Source organism: Panthera leo, chromosome E1 (genome assembly GCF_018350215.1).
Source record: "Panthera leo isolate Ple1 chromosome E1, P.leo_Ple1_pat1.1, whole genome shotgun sequence".
NCBI classification, from domain to species: Eukaryota; Metazoa; Chordata; class Mammalia; order Carnivora; family Felidae; genus Panthera; species Panthera leo.
Window position 1 is genome coordinate 9,346,355 of NC_056692.1, and position 20,373 is coordinate 9,366,727.

The window sequence follows — 20,373 nt, forward strand, 5'->3', positions numbered from 1 at the left end:
GAAAAGAAGCTGCAACTAAGAGCCGAGAATCTTATTCCCAGACAAAATGCCATTCATCTTTTGGGGCAGAAGAAAGATAATAGTGGATGCTCAAGGGCTCAATCTATTGCCCCTGGATGTGGGCTGAGGAAAATCCTTAAAGTTCTCTAATAGGTTGATAATTATATTAGAAAAGAGATCTCAATATTGGGTAGATGAAGAAAGAGTACAGTACTTGTGAATAATTAATTTTGTACTAGATGTAGTTACATCTTTTCCTTTTTTCACTACTTTATTTTTTTCATTTTTTTTTTCCAATATATGAAATTTATTGTCAAATTGGTTTCCATACAACACCCAGTGCTCATCCCAAAAGGTGCCCTCCTCAATACCCATCACCCCCCCTCCCCTCCCTCCCACTCCCATCAACCCTCAGTTTGTTCTCAGTTTTTAAGAGTCTCTTATGCTTTGGCTCTCTCCCACTCTAACCTCTTTTTTTTTTTTTTCCTTCCCCTCCCCCATGGGTTTCTGTTAAGTTTCTCAGGATCCACATAAGAGTGAAACCATATGGTATCTGTCTTTCTCTGTATGGCTTATTTCACTTAGCATCACACTCTCCAGTTCCATCCACGTTGCTACAAAAGGCCATATTTAATTCTTTCTCATTGCCACATTCATTTTCTTCTTAAAAATATTTTTTAGGGGCGCCTGGGTGGCTCAGTCGGTTGAGCGTCCGACTTCGGCTCAGGTCATGATCTCACTGTCCGTGGGTTCGAACCCCGCGTCGGGCTCTCTGCTGACAGCTCGGAGCCTGGAGCCTGTTTCGGATTCTGTGTCTCCCTCTCTCTGACCCTCCCCCATTCATGCTCTGTCTCTCTCTGTCTCAAAAATAAATAAACATTAAAAAAAAATTTTTTTTAATATTTTTAAAAAATATCTTTAAAGTTTACTCATTCATTCGTTCATTCATTCATTTTTTAAGTAATCTCTATGCCAAACATGGGGCTCGAACTCAGGACCCCGAGATCAAGAGTCATGCTCTTCTGACTGAGCCAGCCAGGTGCCCCTATTTTTCCTTTTTCTTTAAAAAATTATTATTATTATTATTTTAATGGACAATTTATTCATTCAACATGTTGACTGCCAGGCTCAGCAGCAACTTTCGGAGGTGACAAGGCAGTTGTTCAGTGAAGAGTTTTCAAATAGAAGATACTCTTGGGTGCCTGGGTGGCTCAGTCGTTAAGCATCTGAGTTTGGCTTAGGTCATGATCTCACAGTCGGTGAGTTCGAGTCCCACATCGGGTAAGCTTTGGGTAAAGAGAAAGCAGGGTGAAGCCCTGCTTTGGGTAAAAACAGGACCTCTAGGTGAGCCCTGCTTCTCTTTCTCTCTCTCTCTCTCTCTCTGCCCCTGGCTAACTTGCGCCCTCTCTCTCAAAAAAAAAAAAAAGTAGATACTCTTAAGGAGTGCCTTGGGTGGCTGGTTGGTTAAGTGTCCAACTCCTGATTTCAGTTCAGATATTGATCGCAGGGTCATGAGTTCAAGTTCCACACCACAGGGAGCCTACTTAAAAAATATGCACATAAGAGGAGTTGAGCCTGAGAATGGATGGGAAAATGAGGAATAAAATTGCAGTTTCTAAACTTTTTTTTGGTAAAGATTTATTTACTTACTTACTTACTTACTTAAGTAATCTCTACAACCAATGGAGGGCTTTAATTCATGACCCTGACATCGAGGGTCACATGTCCTACCAACTGACCCAGCCAGGCACAAACTTTTTTTTTTACATGTGTATTTATTTGATTTTTTTAAACGTTTGTTTATTTTTGTGAGACAGAGACAGAGCACGAGCAGGGGAGGAGCAGAGGGAGAGGGAGACACAGAATCTGAAGCAGGCTCCAGGCTCTGTGTGGGACTCGAACTCAAGAGCTATGAGATCATGACCTGAGTTGAAGTTGGACACTTAACCGACTGAGCCACCCAGGCGCCCCTATTTATTTTTAGAGAGAGAGAGTATGTGCACACGAGCTGCAGAGGAGTAGAGAGAATCTTAAGCAGGATCCACACTGACAGCAAAGAGGGTCATCTCGATCTCATGGGGCTCGATCTCATGAACAGTGAGATCATGACCTGAGCCTAAATCAAAAGTCGGGTGCTTAGCCAACTGAGCCACCCAGGCGACCCGGCTCCTCTAAACCTTTGATCTGGGTTAAGAGGTGGGGGTATGAGTAGGTAAAATGTTTTGGATTCTGTGTCTCCCTCTCTCTCTCTGCCCCTCCCCCGCTTGCATTTTCTCTCTCACTCAAAAGTAAACAAATCTTAAAAAAAAAAAAGTAGGAGCGACAGCGACGCAAGATGGCAGCCACCACGGGCTCGGGAGTAAAAGTCCGTCGCAATTTTCGATTGTTGGAAGAACTGGAAGGAGGCCAGAAAGGAGTAGGAGATGGCACAGTTAGCTGGGTCTAGAAGATGATGAAGACATGACACTTACAAGATGGACAGGGATGAGAATTGGGCCTCCAAGAACAATTTATGAAAACTGAATATACAGCCTTAAAATAGAATGGGGACCTAAATGCCCAGAAGCACCCCCCCTTTGTAAGATTTGTAACAAAAATTAATATGAATGGAGTTAATAGTTCTAATGGAGTGGTGGACCCAAGAGCCGTATCAGTGCCAGCAAAATGGCAGAATTCATATAGCATCAAAGTCGTCCTGCAAGAGCTCCGGCGCCTAACGACGTCTAAAGAAAACATGAAACTCCCTCGGCCGCCCGAAGGACAGTGTTACGGCAATTAAAAAGAAAAACCACAGGCCCTCCCCTACCCCCCTCCCATTCGATTTAAGCAGTCTTCATTTTCCACGGTAGTAAATTTTCTAGATACGTCTTGTAGACCTCAAAGTACTGGAAAGGAAGCTCCCATTCAAAGGCAATTTATCTTAAGATACTGTAAACGACACTAATTTTTTTGTCCATTTAAAATATATAAGTTGTGCTATAAGGAATCATCCTGTCAAGTGTAACCACTGTCCACATAGTTGAACTTCTGGTTCCCGTCATAAATTGGTTCCCATCATAACTGGTGGGGCACATCTAACTCAACTGTGAAAAGACACATCACACAATCACCTTGCTGCTGATTACATGGCCTGGGGTCTCTGCCTCCTCCCCTTCTCCTCCCCCTGCCTCCCTGCCTGCCTGCCTGCCTGCCTGCCTCCCTCCCTCCCTCCCTCCCTCCCTCCCTGCAACAGCCCTCCAGCTTGGGGTGGCTTGCTAGATAGAGTAGGTGTGAAGGTTTCAGGTCACAGCCTGTGGGACTACTGCTGGGTGCGTGGGGGTGCTCCAGCTGCACCCCTGCTTTTTTTAAGTCTTAAATGATGCCCCCCCCCCCCCAGCCATTGTCCCTTCTTCACTTTCCACCACCACCCGTGGCCGAAGCATAGATTGTAACCCCCCCTGCTCCCCTCTGACATTGGCCTTTGGTGAGGAATTCAGGGCTCTCCCCGTATCTTCTCCCCCACCTTAGTCGAGGGGTGCTGCTTTTTCCTTCCTCCTCCTCAACTCCCTTTTTGTACCATCACCACCCAACACTTTCCAGAATACTTCCTTGCTTTGGCCAGAAGCCATCAGGTAAGGTTGGAAAGAGTCTCTGACTTCCCTCATTTAGTTTTGGAACCACATTTACTCTCCACCAGCCTGGGAATGAATATTGGGTCCTCAGCCCTGCCACCCTCTGCTGTCATCGTCAGCTGATGCGTGCGGTTTTTTAGCTCAGGTTTTGATAAAGTGAAAAGAACAGTCACCAGGGGTACTCACACCTGCCAGCTCTCAAAGTTCTTGGTGGTTAAACTTGGAGAAAGGCCGCAGAAGACACTGGTAAGCACACACGATCCCTCTGAATGAATTTTCTTTTCCTGCAATTGCTTTTGCTTTTAAAAATTGAAGAAGTTTTACACAGGGTTCTCATGCGGGCATCTTGCAATCCGTTTGGGTCTAGTTTGGAATGTGGCAACTGGAACAAAAAGAACCTTGAATTCGGTGCATACTTTGGTTTTGGTGCTGCTGTTTCTCACGGTCCTCAGCAGGGATTAAAAAAGAACTCGGTGTGCACAGCAGATCCCCGAAATTGGCGGGCTTGACTTCCTGGCAAATTGCTGCGTTTTTCCACTTTTCTGTTCAGGACCACTAAATGCTGAGATGTGGATGCATACCGAAATAAGAGCGATTCACTGTGTTCAAAAAAAAAAAAAAAAAAAGTAAACACATCATACTGTTAAGGTAGCTTGAAATGGAGAAAACAATTCAGAGTTATTGCACATCCAGAACCCAAGAAGAAGGCAATTAAAGAGGTGTCTGACCCTGGGAATAACATTGATTCAATCAAGAGTGACTAGCATAATAGGAAAAAATAGTCTACCTCTCAGATGAGTAGTAGTGAAACAATATAAATTAATGGAATGAAGTTAGGTATATTTGAGAAAATGAGTGATTTTCATAGGATAATGGTTGATGGCACAGAGTATCAAGCAGGCTTTTTTTTGTTGTTGTAGAGATAACAGCTGATTCTATACTTTATATGGAAACTCACAGGACTTAGAAAGGCTAACCCAATCTCAGAGAAGACCAAATCTGGAGGGCTTCCTCTGATTTCGAGACTAAGCCAAGTGAGACAGAGTGGCCTTGGTGTAAGGATAGCTAAGTAGATCAACAACTAGATATTCCCTGAGTTTGAGCCCTGCACCGGACTCTGTGCTGACAGAGCAGAGCCTGCCTGGGATTCTCTCCTCTCTCTCTGCCCCTCCCCTGCTGATGCTGTCTCTCTCTCAAAATAAATAAACATTAAAAAAGAAAAAAAATTAACAAGACTGACAATACTGAATGTTGTGAGAGTGTAAAGCAACTGATGCTCTCCTACACTGCTGGTGGAGTATAGAATGGAACAGCCATTCTGCAAAACTGGCAGTTCTTACAAAAACATAATCTAGGACCCAGCAAGTCCACTCCCATGTATATAGTGAAACGGGTTCACAGAAAGACTTGTACACAAGAGTAAATGTAAATGGCAGCTTCCTTGCCTAACTGTCTCCAAACTGGAAACAACCCAGATGTCCATCAGCAGGAGAATAAACTGCGATGTACTTAGAAGTCAAATATTACCTAGTAATTAAAAAAACAATTGATACACAAAACAGCATGGATGGTTCTCAAGAACGTTATGCTGAGTGAGAGATATAAGACATAAAAGAGTACAAGATGTTTTTTAAAAAATTGTTGACGTTCATTTTTGAGAGAGAGACAGAATGTGAGCAGGGAGAGAGAAAGAGGGAGACACAGAATCCAAAGAAGGCTCCAGGCTTTGAGCTGTCAGCACAGAGCCCGATGCGGGGCTCAGGGCTTGAACCCAGGGCTTGAACCCATGGGGCTTGGGGCTCGAACCTGTGAACGACGAGCCATGAGATCATGACCTGAGGCAAAGTCAGACACCGACTAAGCCACCCAGGCGCCCTCTAACATGAATTTCAAGAATAGGTAAAACTAACCTATGTGATAGAAATCAGGATAGGAATCCCCTGTTTTCTTTTACCTGAGAGAAGCTCTCTGGAGTGCTGGAAATGTTCTATCTTTGAACTGGTGGTGGTTACATAGGCTTTGCTTTTAAAATATCTGCATTTTGCTGTATATAAACTATACATACTTTCAATAAAGAAAATAGGAAAAACTGAAACTATAGATTATTTGGAAATTTTTAAGAAAAAAAACCCCACTTCGTATGAAACTCTATTGGACACAGTTAAAGCCATACTCAGAGGAAAATGTATAGTCATTAATATTTTGCTTACCGGGGCGCCTGGGTGGCTCAGTCAGTTGAGCGTCCAACTTCTCCTCAGGTCATGATCTCTGGGTTCACAAGTTTGAGCCCCGCATCCGGCTCTGTGCTGACAGCTCAGAGCCTGGAGCTTGCTTCAGATTCTGCTTCAGATTCTGTGTTTCCCTCTCTCTCTTCCCCTCCCCCACTCCTGCTCTGTCTCTGTCTCTGAAAAATAAATAAACATTAATATTTTGGTTACCAAAAAATACTAAAAATAAACTATTTAATTCAATAAACTATTAAACTAATAAGGTAAAAATAGTGTTAATAAAGAGGAAAGTCGAAATTAAAGAAGTAGAAAATAAAACAGTAGAAGAATGAGTAAAACAAAATGGTATTTCTTTGAAGATAGGAATAAAATAGAGCAAGGAATAGGTTTAGCAAATACCTGGGCGCCATCAGTGGTTCCTGTGATTTTTGTCTTGAAACTTTGGTGCTGTCCTGTGGGATTTGCTGCCGTTCATTCATTTACTAAATTAAAAAAAAACAATCTGTTGGGGCCTGGGTGGCTCAGTCAGTTGGATGTCTGACTCTTGGTTTCCGCTCCAGTCATGATCTCTTGGTTCGTGGGCCCCAGCTCCCGGGACGGGTCTGCGTTCGGAGTGCGGAGCCTGTTTGGGATAATCTCTTTCTCTCTTCCTCTGCCTCTGCCTCTACCCCCCTCCCCCAACTTGCGCTATCTCAAACAAATAAACATTTAAAAAAATCTGTTTCATAATCTGGCAAGAGAGACCAAGTTTAAGAGCCACGATTTCACCTGCTATTTGTCTGGCAGACAGCAGGTGCCTGGCCATCTACACGCATGAGCTCATTTCAGGTGCACGATGGCTCCTGCAAGGTAGGTAATGCCCTCCTCTTGGAGACGAAGTTACTCCAGGCTGGCCGCTCCGATGTGGCTGTGCATTCAGGGCTGACCCTGGACTCTCCAGATCAAGAATGTAGGGAATCAGAGGGGACGGAGTCTCCTCCGCAGGTGCCAGTGGGCTGTGGGTGTCGCGAGCGGAGGCCCGAGGCGCCGTCCCGTTAGGCCTGCAGGGTGGAGCGGGCAGGTGCAGGCCCTGAGGCGGGCGGGAGAGCGTGGGCTGTAACTTGCAGCCCCGGGGGCGGGGGGAGGGGTAAGGGGGGCAGCCAGGTGCCCCCGGCCGGGGCCCCGGCCGCGGGTGCAGCGCCCCCTGGGCGGGTCGGTTGGTTGGCGGACGGAGACGCGCGCGGGGCGGCACGGGGACGCGCGGGGCGGCGGGGACGCGCGGGCGGCGAGGCCTGCGCGCCTGGCTGCGGGAGCCATGCGGCGGGCGAGAAGCGGCGCGGCCGCCAAGCCACGCGTGCAGAAGCGGCCGGGAGCCTCCGGGGCCCCCGCGGCCGCCCCCTCGGCCCCCAGCGCCAGCCGCTCCCGGCGCTCCACGGGCCAGGCCGGGGGCGAGAGCAGGGCGGCGGCGAGGCAGCCGTCGGCGAAGCGGCGGCCGACGCAGTCGTCGCCGCGGGCCCAGGAGGCGGGCCCCGGGCAGCCGCCGCCGGAGCTGCCTCTGCTCCCGCCGCCGCCGCCGCCGCCGCCGCCGCCGCCGCCGCCGCCGCCCCCCCCCGCCTCGCCCGCTGCCTCGCTGCCCGACCTGGGCGACCAGCGGGAGCGCTGGGAGACGTTCCAGAAGCGACACAGACTCACCTTCGAGGGCGCCGCCAAGCTGCTGCTGGACACCTTGTGAGTGCGGCCGGGGCCGGGCGCGGGACCCGGCGCCACGCGGACGCCCTCAGCGCGAGAGCGGCTGCCGCGCGGGCCGGGGCAGGTTTTCGGCTCCGCGTCCTTTCCCGCACCGTGACCCCCGCGTTCCCGGGTGCTAGCACCGGGCGCGTCTCTAAGTGGCACGGCCGCGAGGCTTGGCTCGGGGCCGGCGTGCGGCCCTTGACGGGGCACTGCGTCCCGGAGCGTGAGAAGAGCCGCGCCGCGTCCTGGGACACAAAGGGTCTTTCCCGGGGACAGCCATCGTGCTCGGGACGTTGTCCCTCGTCTGGGCGCGCCGAGGGTGCGGGGGCCTTTCCCAGCGAGGAGACGATACAGCCCACGACTTTGTGCTCCTACCCGGGTCGCTTTTTATATTTGCGCACGTGTTTTTGGAGAGAGGGGGGCAGGGAGAGGCCGGCGGGTGGGCAGAAAAGCTGGAATAGTTTGGAACCAACCGGGAGGCGAGATCCCGTTATTGTTCCCGGCGCTCCCTGGGAGGGAGCGGAGTGCGGGGGAGGGGGTATTGATCCCGAGAGAAGCGCGCGCGAAGAGATGCTCGGCATCCGGGACGGCTTCGCGGGTACCTAAGCGGAGGGAGGGGGGCCTCGATGCCCCTGGGTGGCCCGCTCTCCTTCGCGCTCCCCCAGCGTTGCTCCAGCGGGAGAAGAACCCCCAGGACCTGAGACGGATGGGGCCAGGGGAGGATTTCAGAGTGTCCGCGGTGTTAGAAACCAGCTATGAACTCCGGCAGCGGCTGCCGGAGCATCTGGATCCCTGCCCCGTAGGACAGTTGTGCTGCGGAGAAATATTTTAGCACCCTGATAATCTAGCTCCGTGTCCGTGATTTTATGAATTACGAAGAGCAGTCAAAACCACAGGAAAAACCAGGCCGACCTAACAATTGCATAACAACCCGAGGGTTACGCCTTTTCCTGATCAAAAAATGTTCTTTTGTCCTTAATCCAGAAGAAAGTGGTTAGGGTGCGTCATCTCGGAGGTGAAATATTTGGTTACCTGTGTGCTTCACTTTCTGATTTATCGTCTTGGACTGCAGGCTGAACAGTTTTTTGTTTTTTGTTTTTTTTTACATTCGTCATTAAACATTTTTGAGCCCCTATGATGTGCTGCCCATTGCTAGGTGTAAGGGCTATAAAGACCCCATGAAATGTAAAACTCACACTTGTAGTAAATTTTTACTTTAAAACAAACTTGATAAGTGGTCAAGAAAATGATTTTAAAATGCTAACAGACAAGGGAGCTCGTTTTGTTTTGTTTTTACCTGTCAGATTGGTTTGAGTGCGGACACTCATTTTAAAAAACCAAAACTCACTAAATTAACTTACATGCAAAAACAATGCATAACTCCGCACTGTTTTGTGAAAATATTATTGTATAGAAAGAAGTCTGCAGGAATCTATTGCATATAGTTAACTGTGGATCGCTCCGGGTGTTAAGATTATAGGAGGCTTTCTTTTTTAACATTATCAAATGTTGTAATGTTTTAATTTTTTTTTTTTTTACAATGAGCGTTATTTGTATGTGCAGGAAAGATTTTAAATACAAGTTCACTGATTCAACCTGTAAAGAAACGTGGAATAACCAAAAAAAAAAAAAAAATGCAAAATAAAACTGCATGTTGTTTTTTCCAGTAATTATTCCTCGAGCAGGGACAGTGAAAGGTTTTCTCATTGCTGAGAAGTGTTCAGCCCTTTTGGAGTGCAATTTGATGTTACTTATCAAGCTTAATAAAGTTCAGTTAAGGGCCTGGCTTACATATGTTTTAAAAGGATTAAAATAGCATGTCATATGGGGCGCCTGGGTAACTCAGTTGGTTAAGTGTCCGACTCTTGGTTTCAGCTCAGGTCATGATCTCATGGTTGGTGGGTTCAAGCCCCACATGGGGCTCTGCTCTCACAGTATGGAGCCTGCTCAGAATTCTCTCTCTCACTGTCTCTCTGCCCTTCCCTCGCTCGTGTGCTCTCTGTCTCTCAAAATAAATAAATAAACTTAAAAAGAATGTAATGTGTACGTATAGCTCTGTAAAGAGTCCTGTATATGCAAGATACTGGTGGGGAGTGTAGCAAACATTCCAGAATTCTTCTCAGAAGAAGCCTTTTCCCAACTACCAGATTCAGGTCCCCTTGTTTTACTTTTTCCTAGCGGCTTGTACTACCACAGTCCCTTAAATACTACTTGGGTCATTTCTTTGATGGCTGCCTATGGTTGCCAGGGCCAGGAGCCTTGTCTGCTGTATCTCACTGTTCTCTCCCGGGTGTCTAGCTCATTTAAAAATTAAAATTAAAAAATCCAGGTAAGTCTTCGACATGTAAATACACATGTTTGAGTGGGTGGGATCAGGATCCTCTACCCAAGTCCCATGGTGCATATTTTTGGAATGTTTTATTTTTGCGACCTAATAGAATATAAGAAATTTTTTAAACGAGAGGTCATCGAAAAGACCTTTATAAAAGGCCTTTCTTTTATAGCATTGCCAGTACCTCCTCAAGAGAAGACTTTTGTCCCATCCTGCTTCCTTGTTCCAACAAGGAGAGAGAGAGAGAGAGAGAGAGAAAGCGTGAGCTGTGCAACAAGGTCCTGCCTGACTGTCCAGAACTCCTTATCTTTCTGATTTTTTGTTTCCCGTAGCGAATACCAGGGCCTGGTGAAACACACCGGAGGCTGCCACTGTGGGGCGGTTCGTTTTGAAGTTTGGGCCTCGGCGGACTTGCACATCTTTGACTGCAAGTGAGTTTTCTCTTCCCGAGTTGCTGGCGGGGACTTGAGAGTTAAAACATCACCTGGGGAGTCAGGGTACCGGGGAGACAGCGTTGGCCACCAGCTCATCGCTGTTGGCCTCGGGTGATGGGTACGTAAGGGTTCCTTCTATTTTTTTTTCCCTTTTGTATATACTAGATGTTTTCGGTAATATATTTTTTTTTAAACATGGGGGGAAGCTAAAAATAACCGAGCCTGCTCTGTGAGAAAGAGAGAGAGAGAGAGCGAGCACACAAGCGAGCTCACTCCTACAGTACATTCCCCGGGTGACACAGAGCAGGGCCCTCCAGGCTTATGCCTCCCAGCATCACCCCTCAGACTGTACCGGTGGAGGGTTGACACAGAGCAGTTAGCTGGAGGCAGGTCAGGCTGGGCACGGAATGACAAGCCTTGGTTGGGCACAGTCCTCACAGGAGTCTAGAGGTGGGGGTAAGCGGGGGGATACGAGTGGAGGCTGTGCACACCTGGAAGCTTCCATGCTCCAGGCCCTCGGGCTCTGTTCTGGATGAGGCAGATGGTCCCAGCAGGATTCACGGAGGGCCCGCTTCTAGCACCTTCCCAGGCCAGTTGTCATAAAACAAAGGCACGACAGGCTGTGGCTTCTGAACCCATAGTTAGCAGGCAACTAGTTGTTCAACGGGGTCCGGTCCTTTTTTGCCCCCTCGACGGTGCAGTCCCTGAATCACATAGGGATGATACATAAACACCACGGAATTACTCGCATGGAGAACCGACCAGGCTGCTAGCGGTAGAGTCCAGATTGGAGAAGCAGCACCGTGGGGACAGTCTGTTAGAGGATTCTATATGAAATCCGACCTTTTTCTCAAAGGCGGACGGAAAAGGGGGATTTAGATTTGATTCCGAAGATGGTCATTCCGAGGATTCATCCGACTCGGAGGCCAGGCTTTCTGTGATGTACAGATGAGGAAGCAGGAAACCCAAACCGCCTCGTCCACTTTAGGTGTGGGGATCCCGGAGGCATAAGATGGTACCCATGCCTGACGTTTGTTTTCTAAGTTTTTCTAGAATCCAACAGTTCCCTTCACTGTAATAGGGTGTGTGTGGGGGGGGGGGTGTCGGGGGGGGGTAGGCAGCAGGAATGTGGTCTTGACGGTCCGGTTTTCCGAGGGGTATGCAGCTTTGACCGCTGAGCCGAGACCCCCGGTGGCCCGTCCATCTGTGTGAGCTCTCCTTTCCCTGAACGGTGCTGACAGGGGCTTCACCTCTGGGGACATACTGGTGGGGGGTGGGGGGTGCTGGTTTCACAATCTGGGAACTGCTCTTTTTTTTTGTAGCTGCAGCATTTGCAAGAAGAAACAGAATAGACACTTCATTGTCCCAGCTTCTCGCTTCAAGCTCCTGAAGGTTAGTGCTAAGAGCAGGTGGGAGGAGCCCCTGACTCCCGGCGGGTCCCCTGTGGAGTGCGAGACTCGGGGAGCACAGCAGGACCTCTTCAGGGGGCCTTCATTTTCCTTGTCACCCCAGGTTTCACGTGTATTTCTACAAGGCTATATTATTTTCCCCCTTGAGATTTTGGATGAAGGTTTGATGTGACTGTAGAAACGTTAAAAATAGAATCAAAAAATAAATACGGTTACCCAAATCCCATCAACCAAAGGTAACTACTGTTACATTTGGGTATAGATCCTCGTGCATTATTTTCTATGTGGGTAAATACAACTAAATAATAATAATATTGTATAGGTTACCAGAGTAGGATTTTATCTTTTTTTTCTGTTGTATAACCAACATTTTATCATTTCCCCATGAAAAATATATGACTTAAAAACTTTGTTTAATGAGGAATTAAAATTTCTGTTGAGGTATAGTTGATATATAACAGTTTCAGGGGTACATCATAATGATTCAATATTTGTATATATTGCAAAATGGTCAGCACAGTTAGTCTAGTTAACATCTGTCACCGCCCATACAGAATATTTTTTTTCTTCTGGTGAGGACTTTTTTTTTTTTTAATTTTTTTAATGTTTTATTTATTTTTGAGAAAGAGAGACAGAGCGTGAGCGGGGGAGGGGCAGAGAGAGAGAGGGAGACACAGAATCCGAAGCAGGCTCCAGGCTCTGAGCCATCAGCACAGAGCCCGACGTGGGGCTCGAACTCACAAATGGTGAGATCATGACCTGAGCCACCCAGGTGCCCCATCTTGTGACGAGGACTTTTAAGATTTCTTCTCTTAGCAGCTTTCAAATACACAGCAGCAGCATTGTTAACTATAGTCACCATGCTGTGCGTTACATTTCCAGGCCTGTTTGTAACCAAAAGTTTGTAGCTTTTGACCTCCTTCGCCCATTTTGACTACCCACCCCCTTGCCTCTGCCAACCACCAATCTTAAGCTTAGTTTTTTGTTTTGTTTTTAAATTCTGCATGTAAATGGGATTATACAGTATTTGTCTTTCTCTGACTTATTTCAATTACCATAATTCCCTTAAGGTCCATCCATGCTGTTGCAAATGGCAAGATTTCATTCTTTTTAATGGCTGAATAGTATTCCATTGTGTGTGTGTGTTTGTGTGTGTGTGTGTGCGTGTGTGTCTGTACACCGTACCTCTTTATCCATTCACTCATCAGCGGATGCTTAGGTTGTTTCCATATTTTGGCTATTGTAAATAATGCAGCAATAAACATTAAAATGGTGAATTTTATGGTGTGTGAATTATATCCCAGTTTTCAAAATCAAGTGCATTTCCAATACAAATAATGGACATTAAGAAACAAATTGAGACCATCATACCATTTGAAGTAATGCAAAGAAAGTTAAATACTTAGGTGTTCAGTTAACAAAATGCTTCCCTGATCTGTGTCCTGAATATCATAGAAGGTTGATGAAGTTATTGAGAAGAACTGGGTAAGTGGACAGACACCATGTGTCTGTGGATGGCAACATAGTATTGATGTTCCTTCTCCCCACCCTGCCTGCCTATAGGTTTAATGCAATTTCTGTCAAAACCCCAGGAGGCCTTTTGCAGACATAGGCAAGATTAACTATAAAATTTATTGGGAAACACACACAGGCCCTAAAATACCTAAAACAATCTCCACAGAGAACAATGAAGTGGAACAAAGTAACTCCGCTTGACCCGAAGGCTTATTGTGTGAAGAAGGCTTATTGTGTAGACGTAGTCATCAGGGTAGTGTTACATGGTCAGAGATGTGGATCAATAGAAAGGAATAGAGGCTCAGAAGTAGACTCAGTGCCATATGCTCGAATTATTTTTCAAAGGCACTGTTTCCTTGTTGATTTTCTGTCCAAGTGATCTATCCATTGACATAAGTGGGGCGTGAAGGCCTCCCCTATGATTGTATTACCGTCCATTTCTTTATGTCTGTGAATAGTTGCTCGATGAATTTAGGTGCTTTCATGTTGGGTCCATAGATATTTACAATTATTTACTCCGTTGGATCGTTCCTTTATCATTTTGTAGTGTCTTTGTCTCTTTGTTTTAAAATTTTTCTTTTCTTAAATGTTTGTTTATGAGAGAGAGAGAGAGCGCGCGCGCGCGAGCATGAGCGGGGGAGGGGCAGAGAGAGGGGGAGACACAGAATCTGAAGCAGGCTCCTGGCAGAGCCCCACGTGAGGCTCGAACTCACAAACCGCGAGATCATGACCTGAGCTGAAGTCGGACACTTAACCGACTGAGCCACCCAGGCGCGCCCCGTCTCTTTGTTTTAAAGTCTGTTTTTTCTGATGGAAGTCTTGCTACTCCAGCTTTCTTTTTGCTTCCATTTGCATGGTAAATGTTTTTTTGTCCCTTCACTTTCCTTCTACATGTGTCCTTAGGTCTGAAGTGAGTCTCTTGTAGGCAGCATGTTGATGGATCTTGCTGATTTAAACACGTTTTAACTTTACTATTTTGGGGAACTCTTTTGTGCTGGGTGGAGGTTTTGAAAGGTACAAAAGTAGATCTTCCCTCCATTGTCCTTCAGCCCCTGAACCTCTCCCCCCACCCAATCATTTCCTAATGTATCTATACTGCCATTCCTGTATTTGCAGCATATTTTGTTACGTGAATGTACCATATTCCTGTATTTGAACTTCTAGGTTGAGTGCAGTTTTCCCCCCAGTTACAAACAACACTGTGATGAACCTCCCCGTGTATAAATCTTTGGTAATTTAGCAATTCCTTTAGGATCAATTCTCTTGGAAATAAAATCTCTGGTCAAAGAATATAACCTTTTTAAAAAAGGCTTTGGCACACCGGTGCTAATACGGGGTAGGATGGGGATTCAGTTGCACCCGCGGTCCCCGTTGCCCCTCCTGTGGTCTGACAGACTTCTCTGTGCTTTGGTGTAATACTGTGTTTCCATGTGTCTCCTTTATTAGGGTCTCCCAAGTGCCACCTTTTGTCAGCTTCCGGTCTTGTGGGCGTGGCATCGAACAGGCCCTCGGGGTCTGGGAGGAAAACCTGAGTGAATGAATGAATGAGTGAAGGTCTTTCCTGGTTAGTGAGATTTTTAATCCCAGACGCTTGGGGCTTATTTGTCTCCTTTTCTTTGTTTGCCCCTTGATCCTTTGTGGGGGCGCCCGGGAGAGGAGGGGCACGCCCGGGCAGCACACTTCTCCATCTTTCCTGTAAACCCGTAGAATGCCACTGTGCTCTCCTCGGAAGCCTGCTGGAGGCTGTGGCCCCAGTTCAGCTTCGTCCCTGAGCACCTGTGACAGATGGTTCCCGAAGGCGTCAGCAGGTACAGCCATTGGCTCTTGGGTCTTGGAATTGATACTTTTTTCCTCCTTAGGCCTGCCACTCCTGCATTTTCCTGGTGCCCTAGAGCAACATACTCAGCCCTAGCCTGTGGAAGGAGTGATTTTGTTTGTTTGATTTTTAATTAAGTGCAAAACCTCTTCATTCAACAAGTATTTCTGGGACACCCCGCATGGCCCAGCACCGACCCACTGAAACCCAGCAGCCAACTCGACAGACAAGGCCCTTGTTCTCTTAGTTTATGTGTTTTAGGTGGGCAGACAGATAAATAAGAAAAAGTCCAGTAAGGCCATGTGGAAAGTTAAAATAGAGCAATGTGATAGAAGGTTGCTGGGTGGCTAGTGTAGATAGGTTAGGGAAGGTCTGGCTGGGGTCTACATGGCGAAGACGTGGGGGGGGCCGGGGCTGGAAGAGTGTCCCAGGCAAAGGGAGTGCTTGTCGCAGAGGGGCACGTGCTTGGCACGTCTAAGGAGCTCAACAGCGGCCAGACGGGTGCTCTGTGGGGTGCAGGTGAAGGAGCGGACCCAGATGGCATCAGGGACAGAAATGGGACCAGACAAGGAGACCGTGTGAAGCCCGTGGAGGGTTTCGAGCAGGGTGGTGACAAGGCCCGCTTGGACGATTTCAAAGCTCGCTTTGGCGGCTGTGTGGGGAATGGATTGTGAGGGGGTAAGCACGGAGACAGGCAGCCAGGAGGTTGCTGGGGGGGGGGCAAGGGAGAGGTGACGGGAGCCTGGATTGGGGTGGTAGTCATGGCGACAGAAGGAAAATAGATATTTGGGGTTTATTTCCGAGCGGTGGCTCTCAAGCTTCAGTGAGTGCAGGGTCAGCCAGAGGGCGTGTTAAAGGAGATCGCCGTAGGGCTGGGAGGGGAGGCCCAAGAATTGACCTTTCTTGCAAGTTCGTGGGTGACGGTGATGCTGCCCGTCCTGGGACCACACTCGGAGAGCCACCGCTTCAGGGGAAGGGTGAACGGGGTTAGACAAAGGGTGGACGTGGAGAAGGGGGAAAGAGGCGTCGGAGTCACATCCACGCTGTGGGGCCCGAGCAGCAGCTCGGCGATGGTGAGGTCAGCTCCCGGGGGAGGAGCAGGCGTGCGGGAGCGCTGGCCGCGGGGATTCTTTCTCGGAAAAGTCCAACTGAGGACGGGGTAGACATTCACCGAGACGGAGATGGAAACGGGCAGCTGGGGGCGCCGGTCTGGAGTTGACAGCGAGCGGAGTTGCCGCTGCTGAAGCATTGAACTGTGAGACTGAGTTGCCGACGCTCAGAGGCTTGGGCGGAGGGGCCTGAGAAGGATGGCCACCGGGGGACGGAGGAAAGTCGGTCGAGTGTGGTGTCCTCAGACAACCCGTTTCACAACGGAAGGACTGGTACCGAGAGGTCAGGTTAAGAGGAGTATGTTGGGGGGGGGGGGGGGAGCGCCTGGGCGGCTCAGTGGGTTAAGCGGCCGACTCTTGGTTTCAGCTCGGGCCGTGATCTCACGGTTCGTGGGTTCGAGCCCCGCGTCGGGCTCTGTGCTGCCGGCTCGGAGCCCGGAGCCTGCTTCGGATTCTGTATCTCCCTCTCTCTCTCTGCCCCTCCCGTGCTCGTGCTCTGTCTGGCTCTGTCCCTCTCTCCAAAATAAACATGAAAAGAAAACAACAGAAATGGTCAAATAAATACATACGTACACAAACAAATAGGGTAATAAAATGGAAATGATAATCTACTACACAAGTTATTTCATATCTCGTTTCTCAATTAATGTTCAACCTTGGAGTTTGTTCCATGTTAGTATTTGGAAGTAGAACTGTCTCACTCTTTCTCAAAGTTGCAGTGTCCCCGTTTCATGGGTGTCCATCATTGCTGTGACCAGTGTTCTGTTTTGATGGCCGTTTTCCGTTTTTCCAATTATCTGTAGCCTTGTTTTCAACAGTGCTGTAGTATCTGCGTACGTACCTTTGGATGGACGTGCAATTTTGATGGCAGGATAAAGTTCTAGAAGTGGAATTTCTGTGCTAAAGGATGTGTTTTTCAATTTTGGTAGATGTTGCCAAATGTTAGCAATTTACGTCCCCATGGCTGGTATTTGAGAGCGCGTGTACCAAGTTAACCAACTTTTATTTTGGCCCACCCGCCAGTGAAAAAAATAACCTTGCAGTTCATGAGCGCGAATATCATTTCATAGGTGGCAGAGTGATTTGCTTTCCCTTTTCTCTGTTTGCCCGGTTTCGTGTCCTTCTGCCCAGTTTCCCGTTTGTATTATCCATTAAGGAAATTAGCCCTTTGACCGTGATGTCTGGCAAATATTCTTTTCCTAGTTTGTCCTTAGTAGATGAACTCCAGTAAAATCAACACTTGTCTTAAGATCTCGAGCAGTGCTGTTTGGGGACAGGGAGAGCCAGTCCCTGGGGTGAGCCTTTTAGGCCCGGAAGGCGGGCATTTTCTCTTCCTGACATTGATGGGACGTGCTGTCTTGCCATGGATCCGGGACCGCTTGAGGCTGAGTTGTTCGGCAACGCACTTGACAGAGAAGCCGTGAGCTGCCACGCTCAGGGCCGACGTGTCTCTGGGCGGCGTAGGTGGGCCCTTGTCCCGGAGCCGCCTCCAGTCTCTGCGGGAGATTGGACATGTCCTCATAATCCTGAAAGCCCTACAAAAGGGCTTCCCCCCCCCCGTTGAGCCTTTTAAAAGATTTAATTTTTTTTGATGACCAAGAAAACCAAAAAAAAAAAAAAAAAAAAAAAACCACCTCTTTGTAAAAGGAGAACATCTATTTTGCCTGTTCTTGCTTAGGGAGCAGAGAGTATAACCACATACACGTTCAACACGCACAAGGCGCAGCACACGTTCTGTAAGAGATGCGGCGTTCAGAGCTTTTACACTCCCCGCTCGAACCCTGGAGGCTTCGGTAAGTGAAGGGAATGGGCCGCCAGCGCAGGGCGGGGGTGGGGGTGGGAGGACACGGAGACCCGCCGTGTGGCTGTTCCAGGTCAACGCGGGCCTATTTGGCTTGCCTCTTGCTTGGCCGGGCCCTTCCACACGCGTCTTATGGAAGAACAGGGCTCTTTCAGCCAAGGTTCTTTTTTTTTTTTTTCTCAAATGATGGCATAGAAGGTTGGCTCTGGTCATTCGCCCAGAAACCTTCCTGGGCCGGCTCTGCCAGAGCTGCGTGTCGCTGGGGCTGACATTAAAAGGTGGACAGAGAAGAGGAGACGGGCCGGGGTTGGGGCCGGGGGGGGGGTGGGGGGGGGGGTGGGGAGGGGAGGGAATTTTAACACCCGTGATGGTTAAGGGAGTGAAGGAGGCAAGAATGTGGAGGATTGATAATGCCATTTAAAAAATTACTCCGTTTGGGGCGCCTGGGTGGCTCGGTTAAGCATCCGACTCCAGCTCTGTGAGTTCAAGCCCCACGTCGGGCTCTGTGCTGACAGCTCGGAGCCTGGAGCCTGCTTCGGATTCTGCGTCTCCCTCCCTGCCCCTCCCCCACTCAACGTTTTGTCTTCTGTCTCTCAAAAATAAAAATGTTAAAAAATTAAAATACTCCGTTTGTTTCAAACACACACAGCAGAATCCCCAAGCCCCTCTTCAGGTGCAGTTAGGGTCTGAGGAGAGGAAGCAAGCTTTGGACGCTTGTTCAGGATGACCGCAAATGCAGTGTGAGTTGAGTGGGAAGCAGCAGGTGTTCCCTGGGATCTGGCGCCCTCCAGAGCTGTGGTGGGGCCGCTGTGACCGTGGCGGTTTTGTGCCTTATGGTTGGGGGCGGGGCGTGACAGCACCCTTGTCCCCCCCGCCCCATTTGTTCAGCAGCTCCCGTTTGTTCTCATCTGTCCCGTGGAGAGGCCTTCCTGCCTGCCTTAATCCAGAAAGGCTTTCGGGAGGTATAAGATCCTATAAAGGTGGGCAGGTGTTTAATGCTTAGGAAGTTCTATCTAAACCCTGGAAGAGGCCTGTGGATTCTTCAGGCCGCCAGTCAGATCGTTCTAGGCTTGCATCTTTGTACTCTCGGCGTGGCACTGAATGGTATCCAACCTTGGCATCCCTGGTTTAGGAAGTCTGGTCCCCATCTGAGAGGTGAGGAAAGCAAAGCTTTACCAGCGTGTCGCTGTTGATACACGGATCGGCAGTACGGCGACGCTTGTGGGTGTGGGTCTGTCCAAGAGCCAGCATAGTACCTGCTGTCATTCACACCTGGGACCTTGCTTTTTCTGTGTCCCCTCCCCTAGGAATCGCCCCCCATTGCCTAGATGAGGGCACCGTGCGGAGCGTGGTCATTGAGGAATTCAATGGCACCGATTGGGAAAAGGCCATGAAGGAGCACAAGACCATCAAGAACATGTCTAAAGAGTGAGCTCCTGCTTCGCCCTTCCTGAAAAGGAGGAACGATGGGGGCCAGCAGCTTTGCTGTCCCCGCTGCACCTCGGTGGTGCTCGTGAATGTGGCTGACTGGGGCCACCGGCTCCATTGGCCAGCGGCCATCTGGATGTTCGCAGTTCGCTCTAGCTACCAGTTTCTTTAGGCAGCTCTTTGTCCTTCCTCAGCCCGGGTTTTGATGTAGGCTAGTTGGTATCCTTTCTCTTCTCAACTTTTGTGTGATCTTTTAGAAAAATAAATATTTTTAACATGAAAGCAGTTGCCACGGTTTATCATTGTCTTTGCGCTTTGATTTTGCTTCTGAGGCCAGTCATTTAATAGCAGATTGATTGATTGATTGATTGATTATTTTAGAAGGGGGGAGGGGCAGAAGGAGAGAGAGAATCTTTTTTTTTTTCCTTAAGTTTATTTATTTGAGAGAGAGACAGCACAAATGGGGAAGGGGCAGAGAGAGGGGGAGAGAGCGAGAATCCCAAGCAGGCTCCACCCTGCCAGTGCAGAGTGTGATGGGCTCAAACTCATGAAACCACAAGATCACGACCTGAGCTGAAACCCAAGAGTTGAATGCTCAACCAACTGAGCCACTGAGGCACCCCTGATTTCTTTTTTTTTTTTTTTTAATTGGGGTAAAATACCCATAACATGAAATTGACCATCTTAATCATTTTCAAGTGTCCAGTTTAGCAGTGTTAAGTCCATTCACATTGTTGGGCAACCCATTTCCAGAACTTTTCATCTGGCAAAAATGAATCTCTGTACACATTAAAGAACAACTTTGAGTCTCTCTCTCTATACATATATGTATGTGTTTGTGTATACACATATATATACATATATATACACACACACATATATATACACACACACACACACATATATATATTACTGTTTATTTACAACTTTTTAAAATGTTTATTTATTTGTGAGAGAGAGAGACCATGCGAGCGGGGTAG

The 20,373-nt window shown here is 48.3% G+C and overlaps 1 protein-coding gene and 1 pseudogene across 1 annotated transcript; both read left to right on the forward strand.

Annotated features, from left to right (window-relative positions):
• Positions 1–2,157: 2,157 nt before the first annotated feature.
• LOC122206619 lies at positions 2,158–2,890 on the forward strand (annotated as a pseudogene).
• A 4,203-nt stretch (positions 2,891–7,093) lies between these two features.
• Positions 7,094–19,675, forward strand: CENPV (centromere protein V). Its single transcript, XM_042916871.1, has 5 exons — positions 7,094–7,546; positions 10,214–10,312; positions 11,638–11,707; positions 17,843–17,957; positions 19,273–19,675. The coding sequence occupies exons 1-5, from the start codon at positions 7,134–7,136 to the stop codon at positions 19,395–19,397; spliced, it is 822 nt and encodes a 273-aa protein (XP_042772805.1). The 5' UTR covers positions 7,094–7,133; the 3' UTR covers positions 19,398–19,675.
• Positions 19,676–20,373: the final 698 nt, after the last annotated feature.